Genomic DNA, 22,394 nt, shown 5'->3' with positions numbered 1-22,394 from the left:
CTGCGTCTAAAACAACCGCTACTGTTGGAGTTTTATTTCCTTCTACTGCATGAATTAAGTTAATAAATTTACAGATATTGTCTGTTGTTGGTCTTTTTTTAATAAATCCGGTTTGGTCTAGATTTACTATTTTTGGTACATAGTCAGCTAATCTGTTTGCTAATAGTTTAGCTATTATCTTATAATCTGTGTTAAGTAAAGATATTGGTCTATATGATGCTGGTGCAAGTGGGTCTTTCCCTGTCTTTGGTATTACTGTAATTATTGCTGTTTTGTATGAATCTGGTATGCTTTGTGCTTTATCAATCTGGTTGATTACTTCCAGAAGGGGAGGGATTAATAAGTCTTTAAATGTTTTATAGAATTCTATTGGGAATCCATCCTCTCCTGGTGTTTTATTGTTCGGTAGTTTTTTTTATTATCTCCTGTAATTCTTCTATTTCAAATGGTTTTATTAATTTATTTTGCTCCTCTGTTTGTAATTTCGGTAGTTCAATTTTAGTTAGAAATTCATCTATTTTTCTTCTTTCCCTTCGTTTTCAGTTTGATATAGTTGCTCGTAGAATTCCCTGAAGTTTTCATTGATCTCCATTGGATTATATGTAATTTGCTTGTCCTTTTTCCTTAATGCCAATACCATTCTTTTAATTTGTTCTGTCTTAAGCTGCCACGCTAGAATTTTGTGCGTTTTTTCTCCTAGTTCATAATATTTATGTTTTGTCTTCATTATGTTCTTCTCCACCTTATATGTTTGTAGTGTTTCATATTTTATTTTTTTATCTGCCAATTCTCTTCTTTTAGTTGTATCTTCCTTTATTGCTAATTCTTTTTCTATATTTGTTATTTCCCTTTCCAATTGTTCTGTTTCCTGATTGTAGTCCTTCTTCATCTTAGTTACATAACTTATTATTTGCCCTCTGGTGAATGCTTTCATTGTGTCCCATAGTATAAACTTATCTTTCACTGATTCTGTATTTATTTCAAAGTACATTTTAATTTGTCGTTCAATGAACGACAAATCCTGTCTTTTAAGTAGCATGGAGTTTATTCTCCATCTGTACATTCTTGGTGGGATGTCCTCTAGCTCTATTGCCAATAATAGGGGAGAGTGATCCGATAATAGTCTAGCTTTATATTCCGTTTTCCTAACTCTCCCTTGAATGTGGGCTGATAACAGGAATAGGTCTATTCTTGAGTATGTTTTATGTCTGCCCGAATAATATGAATATTCCTTTTCCTTTGGGTGTTGTTTCCTCCATATATCCAAAAGTTGCATTTCTTGCATCGATTTAATTATAAATTTGGTTACTTTGTTCTTTCTATTAATTTTTTTTCCAGTTTTATCCATGTTTGAATCCAAATTAAGATTGAAATCCCCTCCTATTAGTATGTTCCCTTGCATATCTGCTATCTTCAAAAAGATATCTTGCATAAATTTTTGATCTTCTTCATTAGGTGAATATACATTGAGTAAATTCCAAAACGCCGAATATATCTGATATTTTATCATTACATATCTCCCTGCTGGATCTATTATTTCCTCTTCTATTTTGATTGGTACATTTTTACTGATTAATATAGCTACTCCTCTAGCTTTTGAATTATATGATGCTGCTGTTACATGTCCTATCCAATCTCTCTTTAATTTCTTGTGTCCCACTGGGTTAAGTGTGTCTCTTGTTTGAATGCTATATCAATTTTTTCTTTTTTCAATAAATTTAACAGTTTCTTCCTTTTGATTTGGTTATGTATTCCATTAATATTTAAAGTCATATCATTCAACATAGCCATCTTATACTTTGTTTATCTTTCCTTTCCATTTCCTCATCATCACCTTTCCTTCTTATCCATTTCTGTTTTCTTTTTTTAAGCACATTATAAGACAACATTTCTAAAACATAAAATATTTCCATTACTCTATCTAAAAATCCTTTAACCCCATTATCCCCTCCCCTTCCTGAGTTGCCCTTTGTCCCTTGTCGGGCAACCACATCTCCCCTCTCCATTTGGATTTGCGAATTCACTCGCAAACGTCAACTGATTTCGCAGTGACCGTAATTCTTCCCCACCCAGCCCCCCCCAGAAAAGATTTTAATCTTCATATATAACAAAGGTCACTCTCTTAATTCCCTCCTTACTTCCTCTCTTCCTTTACTTTCCCTTATTAATTCTTATATATACTCTATATATTTTCTTTTAAATACGGATACACACAAGTACACACATATATACATACACACACATATATATCTATATATACCCATATACACACAAACATATAGTTTGTGGTCATTTTTGCTCTCGTTACATGTCTTCATCTCTCTGTCTGTTTTGTAGTTGTTCTGCAAATTTTCCTGCTTCCTCCGGATCCGAGAATGGACTGTTTCGCTGCCCTGGAATAACTATTTTAAGTACCGCTGGGTACTTTAGCATAAATTTATATCCTTTTTTCCATAGGATTGCTTTTGCTGTATTAAACTCCTTCCTCTTCTTCAGGAGTTCAAAACTTATATCTGGATAGAAATAATTTTTTTGTCCTTTGTATTCTAGTGGCTTTTTGTCTTCTCTTATTTTCTTCATTGCTTTCTCCAATATATTTTCTCTTGTTGTATATCTTAGGAATTTTACTAAAATGGATCTTGGTTTTTGTTGTAGTTGTGGTTTAGGGGCTAATGTTCTGTGTGCCCTTTCTATTTCCATTTCTTCCTGTAATTCTGGTCTTCCTAGGACCCTGGGGATCCAATCTTTTATAAATTCTCTCATATTCTTGCCTTCTTCATCTTCCTTAAGGCCCACTATCTTTATATTATTTCTTCTATTATAATTTTCCATTATATCTATCTTCTGAGCTAACAACTCTTGTGTCTCTTTAACTTTTTTATTAGATTCTTCTAATTTCTTTTTTAAGTCATCTACTTCCATTTCTATGGCTGTTTCTTGTTCTTCCACCTTGTCCACTCTTTTTCCTATATCTGACATGACCATCTCTAATCTATTCATTTTTTCTTCTGTACTTTTTATTCTTCTTTTTATTTCACTAAATTCTTGTGATTGCCATTCTTTTATTGATTCCATATATTCTTTAAAAAAATATATCCATGTACTTGCCCTTCCCTTCTTCTTCCATTTCTCTGTGTTCTTCCTCTTCTTCTTCCACTGGGTTGGTCATCTGTTGTTTCTTTGATTTCCTTTTACTCTCTTCTTTCTTGTTCTCGTTGTTTTCTATGTTCTCCTCTTGCTGCTGTGTTGTGGCTGTCAATTTCAGCTGTGGAGATCGACTCCTCAGCTGGTCCCCCCTCCCGTCAATGTTTTTTTTGTTTTGCGCATCGCGCATGCGCGACTCCTCGCGCATGCACGGTTGCGCACTTCTGCTTTGCTCCGCGAGACATTTTTGTAGTCCCGAGCTCGGGACTTTGACTGACCTGAGGGAGCGGGCTTCTCTCTCGTTACTGCGATTGGGAGGAACAGCTTAGGATTTAAATAATTAATACTCTAAGTGGGATATTCTCTGTAAAAAGATGGCTGCGTCGATGTATTTTGGCTGCCTGTCATTGTTTAGATAGTAACCAACTTATTCCTAATATGTTCAGTGCTTTGAATCAACGTGCATTGTGTTAAATGCGCTATATAAATAAACTACTAGTACTACTAATACGAGAAATACACCCCACTGAATAATTGGATCTTGGGTTTCCTCACCTCCAGACCACAATCAGTGAGGATTGGTAAGAACTTTTCCTCCACAATCTCCATCAGTACCTGAGCACCACAGAGCTGTGTCCTCATCCCCCTGCTCTACTCACTTTACATCTACGACTGTGTGGCTTGGTACGACAATAACACCATCTACAATTTGCCGATGATCCCACAGTAGTGGGTTGTATAAAGGAAGGGGAGGAGTCAGCAAACAGGAGGGGGATTGAAAATCTGGCTGAATGGTGCACCAACAACAACCTTGCACTCAATGTCACCAAAACTAAGCTGAATGTTGACTTCAGGAAGGGAAAGCCAGAGGTGTACAATCTAGTGATCATTGGGAGATCAGAGGTGGAGGGGGTGAGTAAAGTTCTTGGGAGTCACTGTCTCTGAGGATCTTTCCTGGACCAAACATACTAACATCTCTACTTCCTCAAGAGTTAGTGGAAGTTTGGTGTGACATCGGAAACCCTGGTAGATTTCTACAGAGGAGTGGTGGAAAGCATACTGACCGGCTGTATCATGGTCTGGAATGGGAGCACTAATACCCCTGAGCATAAAGCCCTCAAAAAGGTAGTGGACACAGCCCAGCACATCACAGGCAAACCCTCCCCACTATTGAGGACATCTACAGGGAACGCTGCCCTCCGAGGGCAGCAGCAATCAACTAAGTCCCACACCACCCAGCACACAATCTTTTCTCACTGCTGCCATCAGGAAAGAGGTATAGGTGCCACAAGACTCACATCACCAGGCTCAGGAAGAGCTGCTAACCCTACACCATCAGACTCCTCAACAACAAACTCAATCAGGGACTCATTAAAGGATTCTTACTTGCGCACTTTATTAATTTTCTTTTGTTCTCTCTGAATTGCACAGTCAGTTTGTTTACATTCTTTATCTGACTACATTTCTTTTAATTGTTTACATGTTTACACTGTACAGTTTAATTTTTGCACTACCAATTAGTGGTAATTCTGCCGCGCCAGCAAGTAAAAAAGAATTTCAGGGTTGTATGTGATGTCGTGTATGTACTCTGACAATAAATCTGAAATCTATGACTCCATTTTGACCCAGTCTTGCCTCCAGTCTTTCCAAAGACCCAACAAAATCCTTTAATCACTCCCACTCTCTATTGCGACAAACTTATTATTAACAAAACTGGTATGTAAGACGTTCAAAGAGCTGTGCCTTTAAGTTTAACACAATAGAACTGTAATGGTATTTTGAAGGAGAGCTTTTGCCGTTTTAAAATATCACCGTTTTTCTCATTGTGACTGGTGTTATTAGATCATTTGCACTCACTTGGGGAAACTGAAACAAATTGGTTTGCACAGGAACTTGGAAAAGATGAATTGCTTCTGGAAGAGAATGAACACCACAGCATTTGTATCTGGTTAATTCCCATTATCTTTAAATCAAAGATCTAAAATGAACATTCACATCATAACCTGAGCCCTATGTATATGTTATGGAGCACACTTTCCAGGTTCTAGTATTTCCTCATTTCAAAACGTGTCATCTTCAAGGAAACGTGGGGATGATATCCGAATTACTATCTTGTTAATCCTATAAACCAAACTTTGTAGATGCAGCTTTATGAAGCTTTAATTCATTGATAAAATTGATAAACATTTAGCATAACTTCACATTAAGATTTTCATAACTATGAATAAACAAAGCATTCGGCTATCTTTAAAAACATAACAATATTCAACTTTAAAGAGATTTAAAAAAAAGAAATAAGACAAAGTCAGAGAAAATGTTCTTGAGTTCATGTTCTCTTCATGGTTCGTTGAAGAATGAGATGCAAGCTCTTAGTTTGCGAGGATATTACAACATATGATGTCATAGTCACTATGGTAACACTACAAACAACACTTTTCCTTAAAGGATAGGCACAAAATTAACTACAAATCAAAAACACAAGGTTTTAACCTTTACACAGCTTGCTGAGCCTTAACACACTATATAAACACATAGAGACGTGTGGGAATTAGCGAATATACTGAATGATCCTGGTCCAGGAATTGGAGTACATCTCGACTTGCCCTCCACTTCAGATCCAAGGAAGTGCTGCCCAGTTCGAGGTGTTTACTCTTGGATATGAACCAATATTTAGCCTTCAAGCACCATCACTAGAACAGATTGACTGGTTCCTATTAAATTTCTATTTGAGGAGATTGCTGTACCTAAATGATTGTTTTGTCACCTACATCATTAATGCATGTACACTATAGAAGATATTGTTTTGGTTGTAAAATGTTTTGGCAGATCCAGATGATCCATAAATGCATATCCTTTTACAGTTCTATGACTACACATCTAGCAATATGAGTGAATCTGCTTTTTCAGTGCAGAATTGCTGGATAATAGACAAAGTTCTGCCCTAAACTTTCTCGATTGTCTCCTCATCTGCCCTGTAATGTAGTTTCAAACTGACCATTCCAAAGTTAATATGGCTTAGCTGAGATAGAGTATTATGGGGATTTCCTACTCACCTTTTCCTTCCTATGGAGACTGAGTGACGTGCTGAGTTTCTCCAGCACATTTGTCTATTGCAATGGACACCAGCATCTGCAGATTTTCTTGTTTAACTTGCTCATCATCTTTTTCAGTTCTTTGGGGGTAGTTGAGATCTGGAAGCCGCTGGCCAAAAGGATGTTGGTGGCAGAAACTTTTTCACATTTAAACTTTAACACATATTTGATAGAACCATAGAACACTACAGCACAGAAAACAGGCCATTCAGCCCTTCTAGTCTGTGCCATCCATTATTTTGCCAGTTCTATTGATCTGCTCTCATGCCATAACCCTCCAGGCCTCTCCCATCCAGATATCTATCCAATCTATTATTAAACTCAAGATCAAGCCAGTATTTACCACATCAGATGGCAGCTCATTCCACACTCCCACCACTCTCTGATGAAAAACTTCCCCCTGATGTTCCCCCTAAACCTTTCCCCTTTCAGCTTAAAACCATGACCCCTTGTATTTATCTTCCCCAATCTAAGTGGAAAAAGGCCTACTCTCATCCACTCTGTCTATCCCTCTCATAATCCTGTAAACCTCAATCAAATCTCCCCTCATTCTTCTTCGCTCCAAGGAATAAAGTCCTAGCCTGTTTAATCTTTCCCTGTAACTCAGTTCCTAAAGACCTGGCAACATCCTAGTAAATCTTCTCTGCGCTCTTTCTTTCAATCTTATAGATATCCTTCCTGTAGTTAGGCACCTAGAACTGCACACAATATCCCTAATTTGGTCTCACTAATGTCTTAAGCAATTTCAACATAACATCTATACTCAGTACTTTGATTTATAAAGGCTAAGAGGCCAAAAGCTTTCCTTACAACCCTGTCCACATGCGGCATCACCTTCAGGGAATCTGTATTCCCAGATCTCGCTGCTCCTCTGCACTCCTGAGTGCCCCACCATTTACTGTGTATGTCCTCACAATGCACCACCTCACATTTGTCTGCATTAAACTGCATCTGCCGGGGAGGGAGCGAGAGATTGAAGAGGGAGAGAGAGTGAGAGTGCTCTGCACATGCGTTTCCAATCTCAACATGGGAAGTGACGCTGCTGCCCCTAGTTACCAGGCTCCATCTCGGGGCCCGGCAGGAGGGGAGACATTGGGCTCCCACCAGGAGGCCGATGTCCTCACTTCCGCCTGGAGGCTACTGGAAGTAGTGGGGATGTTGGGTCGAGCTCCTGAGAGGAGCAAGGATGTTGGCCTCCTGGCTCAGAGAACCACCTGTACAGGTAGACTATGACTTACGATAATTTTACCTAACAATTATTGTAAGAAAGGACTTACCTCTACTGTGGTAGAAATGTGGCATTTGTCCTGGGCTTGATGATGAACTATTTCATGAGATTTCCTTTTTATTTTTACAGGAACCTCCTTGATGTGGACACCTTCTCAAAGTCTGATCCTGGTAAGTATAAGCGTTTATGTTGTTCCACCAAGGTGTGTGCTAACCGTGCAAAGCTTCCACTAGAAGCTGAATTCAAGGTGGGAAGAGTCAATCAAAATGATTTTAAAACTGAATCCAAGGTCACTCGAGAGCTGGAGATGGGTGTGAGCAGCAGCGAATTGGGAGGCATGTGGGATTGACCAGTCATGTTGCAGATTGTTTTGAGGAGGCATCACGTGATCTGCCTTTTGATCTAGTTGGCCCTGAATGCCAGAAGGAGGCAGAAGGACCCTCAGCCATGAGCCAGTAAAACAGGACTCGCTGCCTCCCTCAGGCTCAATGATGTATTCCAATAATGTTCATTATCATCTGACTGTACATGTACAACCTAACGAAACAGCGTTCTCCGAACCATGGTGCACACATGTATACATTAAGCAGGACGTAATCTTCACGTGTATGCACAAAGCTATAACTTAAAATAAATATCTTGGGATGAATTACTTGGTTAAAGGATGCTATTCATCGATCTGACAGCTTGAGTTAAGAAGCTATTTCCTAACCTGGCAGTCCTGTTTTTGATGCTCCTGTACCACCTTCTTGATCATAGTGGGTCAAAGATATTGTGTGCTGGCTGGATAGGGTCTTCTATAATTCTTCAGGGTCTATTTAAACAATGGTCTCGGTAAAAGGGGCAGCAGGGTTATTCCAGGGTTAGCGCAATGCCTTTACGGCAGCAGCAATTGGCACTGGGATTCGAATCCAGCACTGTCTGTAAGCAGTGTTCCCTCTAAGCTGGGCCCACTCAAAACGGGCAGTGTGTGCACACACGTGCCCACAAATCACTTGCCTTTGTGCGTGCGCAGGGGCACACAACTTAGAAGGATCATTGCCTGTAAAGAGTTTGTAGTGTCTGTGTGGGTTTCCGCAGGAGAGTTCCAGTTTCCTCCCACCCTTCAAAATGTACCAGGGGTGTAGGTTAATGGGGTGTAAATTGGGCGGCACGGACTCATGGCCAAAATGGCCTGTTACTGTGTGGTATGTCTAAATTTAATTTAAAAAAATTTAATAAATAAACCTTAAATGTTGTTGACAGAGGAAAGGGAGTTCTCAGCGATCTTGTCAGCTATTTTGACTTCTGGATTGAAATCCCCACCAACATAATTTTTCACCCCAACCTGCACCTAGAGCCCATCATCAGCCACACGGACTGATATCACGAAAGCCGTTTGCAATAGGCCAACCCCAGCATTCTGGATCACTTCCTGGCACCACCGTGCACACTGTCAGCACACTTGCCCACCCAGTACTCAATGCAAATTGATATGGTTATTGGGTGGGAAACCTTGGAGACAAAAATAATGGTTGATAATCTTTTTCATTTGAATCCTTCCCATAAGGGTTTAATAGGCAATATTTACAATAATTTATTCAAATTGCAATCGATCTCTAATAATAAAATTAGAGGAGCTTGGGAATTGGAACTTCAATCACTTCTCCCAGAGGAACTTTGGGAAAAGACTTTTGGAATGGTTAATACCTCTTTATTATGTGCCCAACACGCATTGATTCAGTTTAAAGTGGTACATCGGGTTCAAAAGATAAATTGGCCCCAATCTTTCCTAATGTTACTCCTATGTGTGATCAAGATGGCCACTTGTGATTTACACTAATGCATATGTTTTGGTCTTGCTCTGTATTGGAGAAGTATTGGACAGATATTTTCAAGACTCTGTCAATTATAGTGGGTACTAGATTGCATCCTAATCCATCGACGGCTATTTTTGGAATTCTAGCACCAGAGGAGGGTCAAGTTCCCACCTCTGCACATCAGGTTGTAGCCTTGGCTACACTGTTGGCCACAAGAGCCATTTTATTTAAATGTAAAGACCCCAAATTCAATGTTCTTTGATGCAATGGCTCTCTCAAGTTATGTCATGTTTAAGTTAAGAAAAAATTGGAAGTTGCTCTTTTGATTCCTCCCTCAAGTTTGAAGAGACTTGGCGTCCTTCTCTAAACTATTTTCGTATGAGTTCATTTGTATTTTGACTTTACCTTCCAGGCTGTCCTGGATTTCTGTTGTCTCTTATTGGCAAGGACCAGATAAATAGTATTGATCTGTTATAGTGAACTCTCAGTTTAGACTGCCCAGCCTTTGTTGTTGCTGTTTTTTAAAACTTATTTTGGTAGGATAGATGGGGTTTCAACAATATATATTTTTCCTCTTTTTTGAATATTCCAAATTGAGGAGAAAGGGACCAATATTGTTCAATATTTTATAACGTTATACGTTGTACTGTGTATTGCAATATAGGGATGTTTCTGCTTTTACTCTTTGATTCTGGATTCTATTCTCCTCATATATTTTTTACTTACAATATGTTTAATAAAAAGATTGAGAGAGAAAGAAAGACAGGGAGCATTTGGGAATTCTTGCCCCTAACTCCTCCCACAACCTTTACAACCTGAGGAATTTCCTTTTTCAACTCCGACTGCAGGTAGGTTCAGATCAGATTTTCAACTGATACTTCTGACATTTGCTTGTGCTGTGGGCGGCAGAGGGCTCTGTTCAAGTAACTGAACATGTTAGGACAAGATTAGTGTCGAGAAGGGATCCTGCTGGTTGGAGCAGGTCCAGTGTGATGAAGTGACGGGCCCTGTGTTGCAGTTCCCATTGGGAAACTACATTCAAGCATTTGCCTAAAAATTCATCCCTGTTGATACTACTTTCTAACACAAGAAAAATAAAGCTGGAGTCAGTCATCTGGCCTATTGAGCCTGCTCCAACATTCAGTAAGAATGTGGTCGATCTGATCGTATTCTCTGCTCCACTTTACCCACAACCCTGCTATGCCGTACTGTTGCAGCAGAACCTCCCTGATCATGAATTCAATCCCTCCAGCCATGAAGGTCATCATACTATTTGCCTCCTTGATTCCCCGTTGCACCTGCAACCAATCTTTTGCAAGTCACTTTAAGTTATCATGAGGAGAGTTAGCAATGGCAACTTGTTGATCTGTGCTTTTGAACTTAATTTCTATTGTCCAGAGGGTGGCATGATGAGTGTAGGGGCAGCAGAGATAGAGTAGGGATGGAGGTGTTAGTGTAGGGGCGGCGGTGTTAGAGTAGGGGCGGCGGTGTTAATGAAAGGGTCTTACAGTTAGCATTGGGGTGGCACAGTTAGCGTAGGGGTGGCACGGTTAGCATAGGGGTGGCGATGTTAATGTAAGGGTCTTACAGTTAGCATAGGGGTGGCAGTGTTAGTATAGGGTTAGTACTGTTAACGTAGGGGTGGCAGTGTTAGAGTAGGGATGGCAGTGTTAGAGTAGGGATGGCGGTGTTAGAGTAGGGGTGGCGGTGTTAGTGTAGGGGCGGTGGTGTTAGCGTAGGGGCGGCAGTGTTAGAGTAGGGGCGGCGGCGGTGTTAGAGTAGGGGTGACGGTGTTAGTGTAGGGGCGGTGGTGTTAGCATAGGGGCGGCAGTGTTAGAGTAGGGGTGACGGTGTTAGTGTAGGGGCGGTGGTGTTAGCGTAGGGGCGGCAGTGTTAGAGTAGGGATGGCAGTGTTAGAGTAGGGGTGACGGTGTTAGTGTAGGGGCGGTGGTGTTAGCGTAGGGGCGGCAGTGTTAGAGTAGGGGTGACGGTGTTAGTGTAGGGGCGGTGGTGTTAGCGTAGGGGCGGTGGTGTTAGAGTAGGGATGGCAGTGTTAGAGTAGGGGTGACGGTGTTAGTGTAGGGGCGGTGGTGTTAGCGTAGGGGCGGCAGTGTTAGAGTAGGGGTGACGGTGTTAGTGTAGGGGCGGTGGTGTTCGCGTAGGGGCGGCAGTGTTAGAGTAGGGGCGGCGGCGGTGTTAGAGTAGGGGTGACGGTGTTAGTGTAGGGGCGGTGGTGTTAGCGTAGGGGCGGCAGTGTTAGAGTAGGGGTGACGGTGTTAGTGTAGGGGCGGTGGTGTTAGCGTAGGGGCGGCAGTGTTAGCCAAGGGTTAGTTCTGTTAACGTAGGGGTGGCAGTGTTAGAGTAGGGGTGGCGGTGTTAGAGTAGAGGCAGAGGTGTTAGTGTAGGGGCGGCGGTGTTAGCATAGGGGCGGCGTTGTTAGCATAGGGGCGACGGTTTTAGCGTAGGGGCGGTGATATTAACATAGGGGTGGCAGTGTTAGGGTAGGGACGGCAGAGTTAGCGTAAGAGTCTTACAGTTAGCGTAAGGGTTGCAGTGTTAAGATATGGTTAGTATTGTCAATGTCAGGGTGACACGGTTAGTGTAGGGGTGGCGGTGTTGGCGTAGGGGTGGCAGTGTTGCATAGGGGTGGTGGTGTTGGCGTAGGGGTGGCAATGTTAGCGTAGGGGTGACAGTGTTAGCATGGGCATGGCAGTGTTAGCAGGGAGTGGTGGTGTTGGCGTAGATGGTGGTGTTGGTGTAGTGGTGGCACAGTTTGCGTGGAAGTGGCACTGATCGTGTAGGGGTAGCATGGTTAGTGTAGCGGTGGTATGGTTAATCTAGGGGCAGCACAGTTAGTGTAGTGGATAAGGAGCTTGTATATTCTCCCCATGTTTGCGTGGGTTTTCACCAGGGCTCCGATTTTCTCCCACCGTTTAAAATGTACCAGGGGCTGTCGGTTGATTGGGTGTAAATTGGTTGGCACGGACTTCTTGGCTGAAAGGGCCTTTTACCATGCTGCATGTCTAAATTAAATTAAATGAAGCTGAATTTCACAGGCACTACTGTCCATTGCTGAGAGTATATGTTACCAGGGAATTTCTGGAGCATGGTGCACAACTAACTCTGTGAGCATCTCCTTAACTGACACAGGTTAGCACCTTCAAGTGGACAGTCCCACACAGGATCCACAAGCCACCTTCGCCTCACTGTATGTATGACCAGAACTCTCAGCAGTAACCCATTGAGATTACTATGAGTACATGACACCTTGAAAGCTCTACCACCAAAATGTGTAATGATTGAGAATGCCTGTTATTTACTTAGGCCAATCACAATTGAGCAATATGCACAATTTCCAGGAAATAGACTTTACAATACTGGCGAAAACATCACAATTATCACCATTCCACGTTCACAGCTAAATCTGGTTCTTTGAAGAGCTACGGTTCCCACAGTGCTAATGAGAGGAATATTTGCTCTTGTGTATAATACAGAACTGAAGCAGGGTGATGCTGCTATTAATTAAAGACGTTGTTTGTTTTGAAGGAGACGGATGATTTATGGACACCAGGGGTTAACATCTCATTAAAAGCCGAGTGCAGGGATTTCTGCTTTGAACAGTTCTAAAACTGGGAGTTGATGTTTTAAGTGAGTCCCCGAGCATTTCCAAGCCAAGTGCTAACTAATAGAAGTTTGCCTGAGATCCTAAAGTTCAAGCTGTTAAACTCTATTGAACACTTCTCTTCTGTGGATCCTTTCTCATGATCAGATTAGTGTGCTGCCCTGTAACTCCAAATATTTTGATGAATGATGACTTTAATTTGTATCATTCTGGTTCATGAGTAGTTTATTAAATCAAGAAGCATTAAAGGCTGCCAGTCCTTCGACTGCACGGCTGCCAGTCCTTCGACTGCACGGCTGCCAATCCTTCGACTGCATGGTTCTTATTGTAGGTGCTTGAATTACTTCAGTTCTCTCACCCATTTTACGTAATTTTAAAAAATACCAGTAAATTTAGACATACAGCATGGTAACAGGCCATTTCGGCCCACGAGCCCATGCCGCCCAATTTACACCCAATTAACCTACACCCCCCGGTACATTTCAAATGGTCAAAGGAAACTGGAGCCCCCAGGAAATAAAACCCATGCAGACAAGGTGAGAACGTGCAAACTCCTTACAGACAGTGCGGGATTTGAACCATGGTCCCGATCGCTAGCACTCTAATGTCATTGAGCTAACCTCTATGCCATCCATACCACTTTTTATTTATGCTCTTAGGGAGGAAGGGGACTGAACAAGAGCAGATCAGGCATTTTTCCGTGTCGTCAAACATCAGCGTTAGTCTGTCAAAATTTTCAGACCTTTATGCAAGTGAACGGTGGTGTAAAAGTAGTCCACTTCAATTGGAAATCAGGTCATGAAGCAGGTATGGAACATTCCTTGAGGTCATTTCAAAAAAGTTGCTGTATTTCACTAATTTCTCCTGTATTTTAATCTAATCTATTCTTCATTTCAACTACTCTCTTGTTGCCTTCCCTCTGCCCCTAACTTTGGACTCTTACCTGTCCAGTTAGATTCGTAGTTGGGACATCCCACCTGAAGAATTTTTAAATTTTAAATTTAGACATGCAGCATGGTAACAGGCCGTTCCATCGCACGAGTCCGTGCCATCCATTTTACACCCGATTAACCTTCAACCCCAGTACATTTTTGAACGGTGGGTGGAAACCGGAGCCACCGGTGAAAACCCACAGTGACACGGGGAGTGCATACCAACTCCTTTCAGACAGCGCGGGATTCAAACCCAGGTCCTGATTGGTGGCACTGTAATGGCGTTGCACTAATCACAATGAAGGGATACCAGACAGTTCTTTTTCCCTCCATCAGGATCACTGTTACATCTGCCTCTGCAAACACTGTTGGCTAGACCAGGCTTGGACAGAAAATTAGTACTGGCAGAGATTTTGTTTCTCATGGAAAGCTGAGCCAGAGATCTACTGGCATTATGAAAGTTTGTGAATGCTTGACGAAGCTTATTGTTGGACGGTCCTTGGAAGCATCCCAAGCACAGTGTGACATGGTTTCAGTGGCACTGCATGAAACAAAGTATGTCAGGATGTGCAAGAATCAAATAAGCCTGAAACATCATGCCAGCAATCACATTTCAAGGCCCTGTCACGTCCACATGACTGTGGCCAAGGAGATCATCTAAACCAGTGGCTTTCAACCTTTTTCTTTCCACTCACATACCACCTTAGGTAATCCCTATGCTATTGATGCTCTGTGATTACTAAGGGACTACTTAAGGTGTATGTGAGTGGAAAACTGGGTCAGCACCCGAACAAATGTTAGAGGGGGGCATTACTGTTTTAGAAGGGGGCTCGTTCAGCGGTGGGGGTGGGGAGGTGTACTAGCTAGACCTACCTGTCTACAGGGTGGAGGGGAGGTTGCTATTGGATACCGGGACCTATCTGTCGTTAACATCATCTACCCCTCCAATGTAGGGCATGAGGGCCCTCCTTTTATCGTGTCAAGCATCACTAGATACTACTGACACTTGATGCACGCTGGGGACACCGGTGGGGGCAGGTGGAGAGTCACTAGGGTGCATCATTAGACGCGGGAAGGGTGAGGGGACATCTGATGACCAGCAATGGGCGCAACTGTATGGGAATTGCACAGCACCTCATTTGGGAAGAATGCCCACAGATGCCCTCCTTTGGCACCGACCCTGGTGGGGAAAAAAGGCTGAGAACCACTACTCTAGACCCAATTGTTATTGAAATATTTTGCTTGAGAAAAATTGTCATTGGCCCACATCCCACCTTAAGTAATCCTTTACTAATCACAGAGCACTGATGGTACAGGGATTACTTAAGGTGGGATGTGAGTGGGGAAAAAAATGTTTGAAAACTACTGCTATAAACACAGAGCCAGACATAGATTTTGGGACATTTTCCAATAAAGGGACTGTTGTTGTAAGAACTAAATCTCCAGTTCATTACAAAATGTTGTCAGGTGTCACCAATCATGTAAAGGTCAAAAATAAAATAAAAACGACATAATTGTGTAGTTGCACAATTAACAAGTCATGAAGGAAAATCCAAGAGGGAGTAAATGAAATCCAATAAGAAAAGCTCAGCACCTTCATAATGAAGGAGATGCAGTCAAATTTGTATTGAACTCCAATGGTTCAGGAAAAATGATTGACTTTGTGCTTGGCTATTAGGCTTCTCTACTGGAAAAAAAACACACAGGAGATTTGAATCCATTTGTTTATCCACACATTTAATGTTCAGAGTCACCTTCAGAGTGCAACATCATTCAGCTTCTGGCAGGTAACACACCCATCCAGAAGGTGACACATCCATCCAGAAGTTAACTCACTCAACCAGAGGGTAACACGCCCATCCAGAAGGTAACTCACTCAACCAGAAGGTAACTCCCCCATCCAGAAGGTAACTCCCCCATCCAGAAGGTAACTCCCCCATCCAGAAGGTAACACACCCATCCAGTAGGTAACGCACCCATCCAGAAGTTAACACACCCATCCAGAAGATAGCACACCCATTCAGAAGGTAGCACACTCATCCAGTAGGTGACGCATCCATCGAGAAGGTGACACACCCATTCAGAAGTTGATGTCCCCATTGAGAAGATAACATATCCATCCAGAAGGTGAGGCACCCATCCAGAAGGTAATGAACACTATCAGAAGGTGACACACCCATCCAGAAGGTAACCCACCCATCCAGAAGGTAATTCACCCATCCAGAAAGGGTACACATCTATCTAGAAGGTAAAGTTCCTCAATGATTCTAATAGCAGGATACTTCATTGCTGGCTTCTTTCCATTTTCTTTAAGCATTTTTTAATATACTACTAACTCCTGATGGAAGTTTTTAAAATGATGAGAGACAGAGGCAGGGGTTAATAGTTCCTTCTTCAAAGGATAGTAATGTCAAGGATATAAACCGTAAGTCAAAGGAGCAGAATTGGGCCATTCAGTACATTGAGTCTCTTCTCCTGCCTTGCCTGTGTAACCCTTGGTTTTCATCCTGATCAAGAACCTATCTACTTCTGCCTTAAATATACACAGTGACTTGGCCTCCACAGTCATCCGTGGCAACAATTTCCATAAGTTCATCACCCTTTGGGTTAAGAAATTCTTCCTCAGCTTTTTTTTTCAAACTTTATTTAAAGATAGAAAAAACAACGTACAGTCTAGTAATCATCAAAAATTAATTTTACAAAGATATATATTTTTTAAAACCCAGAAAAAGAAAAGAAAAGAAAAACCCCAGACCCGCCCTCCCACCCCTTCAGCCAGCTCCCTTAAGGGGAGCCAAAAATATAAATTATATATATAAAAACAATTATAAATGTTAAGAACAATTCAAAGCATATCTAAATGCATATATACCAAATACGGAGACCATTTGCGAACAAAAAAGGAATAATTATCATGTAAATTATAGGTATTTTTTTCCATAACAATACAAGCTTTCAATTCATTATGCCAACGTAGTATATTAATCTCTGATTTATCTTTCCAAGTACTCGCAACACATTTACACGCTACTGATAACATCAAACGTACAAAAGCAATTTGAATTTTATCCAAAACCAATCCCCTCAACAAAATCAAATTACCCAACAAGAAAATCATTGGGTCTAATAGTAATGTAAAGTTATACAATTTTTCCAAAACTACTTTAATTCCTTGCCAGAATGGTTGAACTTTAATACAAGTCTTAACAGCATTAAAAAAGTTCCAATACATGAATCACATCTAAAACATGAGTCTGAATTACTAATCCCATATTTTTTCAGTTTCACCGGAGTCAAATATAATTGATGTAAAAAATTATAATTAATCATTCCATATCTTACATTAGTTAATTTGATTACACTTATCCGCCCAATCATCTTCAGGAAAAATAAACACTAAATCACTTTCCCATTTAAGTTTAGATTTTTCCCAATCTGGTTTATCCCTATTATCTTGTAACAAATTATACATAACTGAAATATAACCCTTCTTTGGTACAGAGGAAATCAAAGACTCAAATCTCGACAAAGTAGGTAAATTCATCTCTCTATCATAATGATCCTTTACCAAGGCTCGAAGTTGGTAATACACAAACAAAGAATTTACAGATATATCAAATCTCTCTCTCAATTGATTAAAAGAAAGAAATTGTTCCTCTTCAAAACAATTCTGTATTGTCTTTATACCCTTAAGATCCCAACTCTTTAAATAATTATTAAACTTTGAAAAAGAAATAAGCTGATTATTATACAATGGGGTTAAAATTGATAATTTATCTTTTGATCCCAAAACCCTATATTTTAAAATCCAGATCTTTAACAACTGTTTCAATTCTGGCATATTATATTCCTGTAACAAATTCAAGTTCCAACGAAATATAAATTCATGTACCTCGACCTCAGAAATACACGCCATTTCCACCTTAGCCCAGCTAGGAGGTTGATCTAGATCCATCAACCTGCTAATAAACTTTAACTGGGCCGCTTCATAATAATTTTGAAAATGTGGTAACTGAAGTCCACCTAACACATATTTCTATGTAAGTTTATACAATGCCACTCAAGCTAATTTACCTTTCCATTTAAAAACTCCCACACTACCTTATTTAAATCCTGAAAAAAAACCTTTTGAAAGTAAACAAGGTATTGACTGAAATAAATATTGAATTCGGGGAAAAAAATATTCATTTTAATACAATTGACCCTACCAATCAAAGTTATTGGAAGATCTTTCCACTTAATCAAATCTGCTTTAATCCGTTTTAATATAGGCACATAATTTAACTGATACAATGACTGATAATTAATGTCTACAAACACACCTAAATATTTAATTTTATTTGTCCACCTTAATTTTGTAATAATTTTAAATTCTGAATAATCTCCTATTCCAACTGGTAAAATTTCACTTTTATTCCAATTAACTTTATATCCTGACAATTCTCCAAATTTCAACAAACTTTCTTGTAACTGCTTCAATAACCATTCCGGTTGTGTCAAATATATCAATACATCATCTGCAAATAAATTAATCTTATATTCTTCATTCATAACCTTTATCCCTCTAATTTCATCATTCTGTCTAATAGTCTGAGCTAATGGTTCAATAGCCAACGCAAATAAGGCTGGTGACAATGGACAGCCCTGCCGAGTTGAACGAGTCAACCTAAATGGTAAAGAAATCTCACCATTTGTCACCACCCTAGCAATTGGGTTTGTACATAAAGCTTTAACCCAACCAATAAAAAAGGGCTGAATTTAAACTTTTCTAACACCTTAAATAAAAAATTCCACTCAACCCTTTTGTTTTTGAAAAGTTAGGTTTTTGAAATACCTTTTTTGCATCTAATGCAACCATGGTTAGGCTGCTTTCGATGTGCATTGACCAAAGTAATTAATCGAAGAATATTATCTGATGCATTTCTGTTCTTAATAAATCCTGTTTGATCAGTATGTATCAACTTCGGTAAGTACATAGCAAGTCAATTAGCTAATACTTTGGCTATAATTTTATAATCTACATTTAATAAAGAAATAGGTCTATATGAAGACTCTTTTAATGGACCTCTTTTTTTTTGGAATAACGGTTATTAAAGCCCTTGAACAAGATTCCAGAAACTTCTGTTCTTCAGTAACTTGTTCTAACACATCTCCAAATACATTATATAAATCATCTTTAAAAAAATTATAAAATTCCACAGGAATTCCCCTGGGGACTTTCCATTTGACATTTCCTGTATAGCTTCCTTGATTTCAAAATCTGTAAATGGAGATTCCAATTCCTGAATATCTTTCTCATCTAATACCGGTAACCTTAATTTAGATAAATAAGATCCAATAGTACCATTATCCTGCTTACCCTCAGAAGTATATAATTTTTGATAGAATGAATAAAACTGATCATTAATTTCCTGAGGCTTATAGGTAATTATTAAATTCTTTTTAATGGCATTAATTGTCCGAGATGTCTGTTCAGCTTTCAATTGCCAAGCAAGTACATTGTGAGCTGTTTCTCCCAACTCATAATAACGTTGTTTAGATCAATTAATTAAATGCTCAAACTGATAAGTTTGTAAAGTATTATAGTGTAATTTCAATTTTGCTAATGCAGCTTTTTTTGTCTTTGGTCACATCCTTCTGAAAGTCTTTCTCTAACTCAGCAATCTGATTTTCCAACATTATACTTTCTGCCATATATTGTTTCTTAACTTTCGTAGAATAACTAATAGCATGTCCCCTCAAATAAGCTGTTAACGTCTCCCATATTACAAAATGTCTATCCACAGAATTAATATTCTCAGTCAAATATAAAGAGATATGCTCTTTAACAAAAGTAACAAACTCTGGTTTTTTCATTAACATTTCATTAAACCTCCACCTATTCGACGAACGTACCATTTCTGAACTTTCACAGGAAAAATGAATAATGAATAGTCTTGATAGAATTCTACTTTTATATTCAGCTTGCAGTTCTCTACCCTGTAGGTGTGCTGATACAAAAAAAAAATCAATCTTAGAAAACGAATCATGTCATGATGAATAAAAAGAAAAATCTTTCTCTGTAGGATTAACCTTTCTCCAAATATCTACCAGATTTAAATCTTTCATCAACGCATTGATTTGAATTGCCATCTTTGATTTCCTTATACTCTTCGGGTTTCTATCCAATAAAGGTTCCAAAACACAATTAAAATCCCCCCAACTAAAATATGTTCATTAGCTTGAATTAACAATAAAAAACTTTCTGAAATAAACTGCTCATTAGGTTTATTAGGCATATAAATATTAAGCAAAGTCCAAGATTCAGCAAAAATTTTACAATTCTCCCGTAAAACTCTACCTACATTTCCCTCTGAAGATTCCAATTCGAATGATAAATTTTTATGAATCAAAATCTCCACCCCTCTTGCCTTAGAATTAAAAGAAGAAAAAAACACATGTCCAACCCAATCTCTTTTCAATTTCAAATGTTCCTTTTCAGTCAAATGTGTTTCTTGTAAAAAGGCAATATCAATTTTCTTTTTTTTTAATGTAAGCCAATACCCTCTTTTGTTTAATTGGATTATTTCATCCCTGAACATTAAAAGTTGCAAAATTGAAAGTAGACATTTTTACTAACTACTAATATATTTACACTCTATAAAATAATGCTCCCCTTTATAATTCTTCAAAAACAAAAAAAAAATCAACCCCTCAATAAACAAAAAAATAAAAAAAAACCCCAAAAAAACACCCAAAGGTAGTAACACCCTAAAAATCTGGGTGTGGTAATCAGTCAAAGCTTCAGTGTCATCCATCCCCCCCCTAGCTAGATACATATTCATTATGTAATTAAGAACAATCAAATATGGTAAATATATTCAACCCAATGATTCCAAGCCCATGATTGTTCCGGATCTTCAATGTCAAGAAGACTTTGTGTCAGCTCTTCTTTCTTTCCATTCTCACCATTCTTTCCATACCCATTCCCAGTTCCATTTCCGTTTATCCTCTTCTTCGGAGATGATGGTGAAGACTGTCCATTTCTTCACAATTCTGGCAATGAATTAGCAAAAACCAAGGCATCATGATCATTCTCAAAAAACTGAGATTGAAAGTTTCTGTAAAAAACTTTCAAAATTGCAGGATAATGAAAAGCAAACTTATAGCTCTTTCGCCATAAGACATCTTCAGCCGAATTAAATTCCCGTTGTCTTCTAATAACCTCTTGACTCAAATTGGCATAAAAAAACACTATTATTTTGAACCATCAACAGGGATTGACTCTGCCGTGCTTTTTGTACCGCTGTTCATAAAATAATTTCTCTATCTTGATATTTCAAACAATGAATCAAGACCGTCCTTGGTGTTTGTCCAGGAAGTGTTTTTTTTCCTCAACGCTCTATGGGCCTGATCCAGCTCCAAACCTTCAGGAAAAAGCTCTTTACCCAGTACCTCTGGGATTCAATGCTTAAATTTTTTTTATTGGATCAGAGCCTTCAATGTCCTCTGGAAGACAAACTATTTTCACATTATTTCTCCGGCTTTGATTTTCCAACGAATCAATCTTCTGCAATAAATCCTTTCTTTGAATCCACCAATCAACAAAAGAACCTTCCACTTTTTCCATTTTTTTCTCTATTGCGTTCCACCTAATTTTGACATTCAGAAAAGGCTGTTTCAATTTAAAAAAAAATTATCTTGTACAATATCAACAGATTTTATACATCTGTTAATATCACTCTTAACTACAGTCATTTCTTGTTTCATAGTTGACATTTCATTACACAAAATATTCATTTTTGTTTTCACCTCCATAAATCCTTGGGTCATTTGAGTTGACATTTGTTTTGACATATTATCCATTTGGGTAGCAATCCCTTCCAAAACAGTGAACGCTGAGTCCAATCCAAGTTCCATAGCTACTTTTTGAGGTCTACCTTCTTTAACTGCAGGCTCCTCCTTCTGGGCAAATTCCAATAAGGTAAGGTGTGCAGCTGCAGGTTTGGACACCTGATGCCGGGCTCCCCCACAGCCCACACATTCTCCAAAAGGTCATGGATGCAGGATGCCCAGCGCATGCCTGGCAGAACCACCAGACGCGCAGGAGTGTCCTCCGACACTACACTGCGCATCCCCGGGCCACCCAGCAATGTCGTGGGCTCACGGGCCCCTTTGTCGGTCAGGCCGCCTGCGTGCATGGCTTCACGTGCATGCGGGTTGGCTACGAGCGAACTCACCAGAATGCTGGCGCCATCTTGCGACTGCAGGATCGGTGCCGAGGTCAAGCTTGAATGGGCATGAGTCCTCTGAGGCTTGAAGGCTCCCAACAATGACTCCGTGGATTCAGCTGTACAGGTAGGCCTCAGTTCATCTACACTTTTATATGGTCATTTCCTCTGAAGTTGAGTTTTAGATTTCTTCACATTGGTAGCCATGGTGAATCACTGTTATTCAAAAAACTGTAAATATTATTTTTAATCACTTTTATACTTTTTAAAATCAGATATTTAATAATCCAGATGGGGAAAGGTGGAACACACGTCTTTCTTCAACGCCATCTTGCCAGCCCCCCCCAGTCTCAGCTTTGTCGACAGA

General features: G+C 39.7%; 1 protein-coding gene across 5 annotated transcripts in view; it reads left to right on the top strand.

Annotated features, from left to right (window-relative positions):
* The window catches only part of LOC138763077 (copine-9-like), a 461,486-nt gene that overhangs the window by 48,090 nt on the left and 391,002 nt on the right, over nucleotides 1-22,394 (top strand). For all 5 annotated transcript variants that reach the window (XM_069936658.1, XM_069936659.1, XM_069936660.1 and 2 more), the window contains one exon: nucleotides 7,594-7,634. In XM_069936658.1, coding sequence (XP_069792759.1) covers nucleotides 7,594-7,634 — 41 coding nt within the window. Of the gene's footprint in view, nucleotides 1-7,593; nucleotides 7,635-22,394 lie in introns of those variants that run through there.

This window comes from Narcine bancroftii, chromosome 5, assembly GCF_036971445.1.
Source record: "Narcine bancroftii isolate sNarBan1 chromosome 5, sNarBan1.hap1, whole genome shotgun sequence".
NCBI classification, from domain to species: domain Eukaryota; kingdom Metazoa; phylum Chordata; class Chondrichthyes; order Torpediniformes; family Narcinidae; genus Narcine; species Narcine bancroftii.
This window is presented reverse-complemented; position numbering and strand designations above follow the sequence as displayed.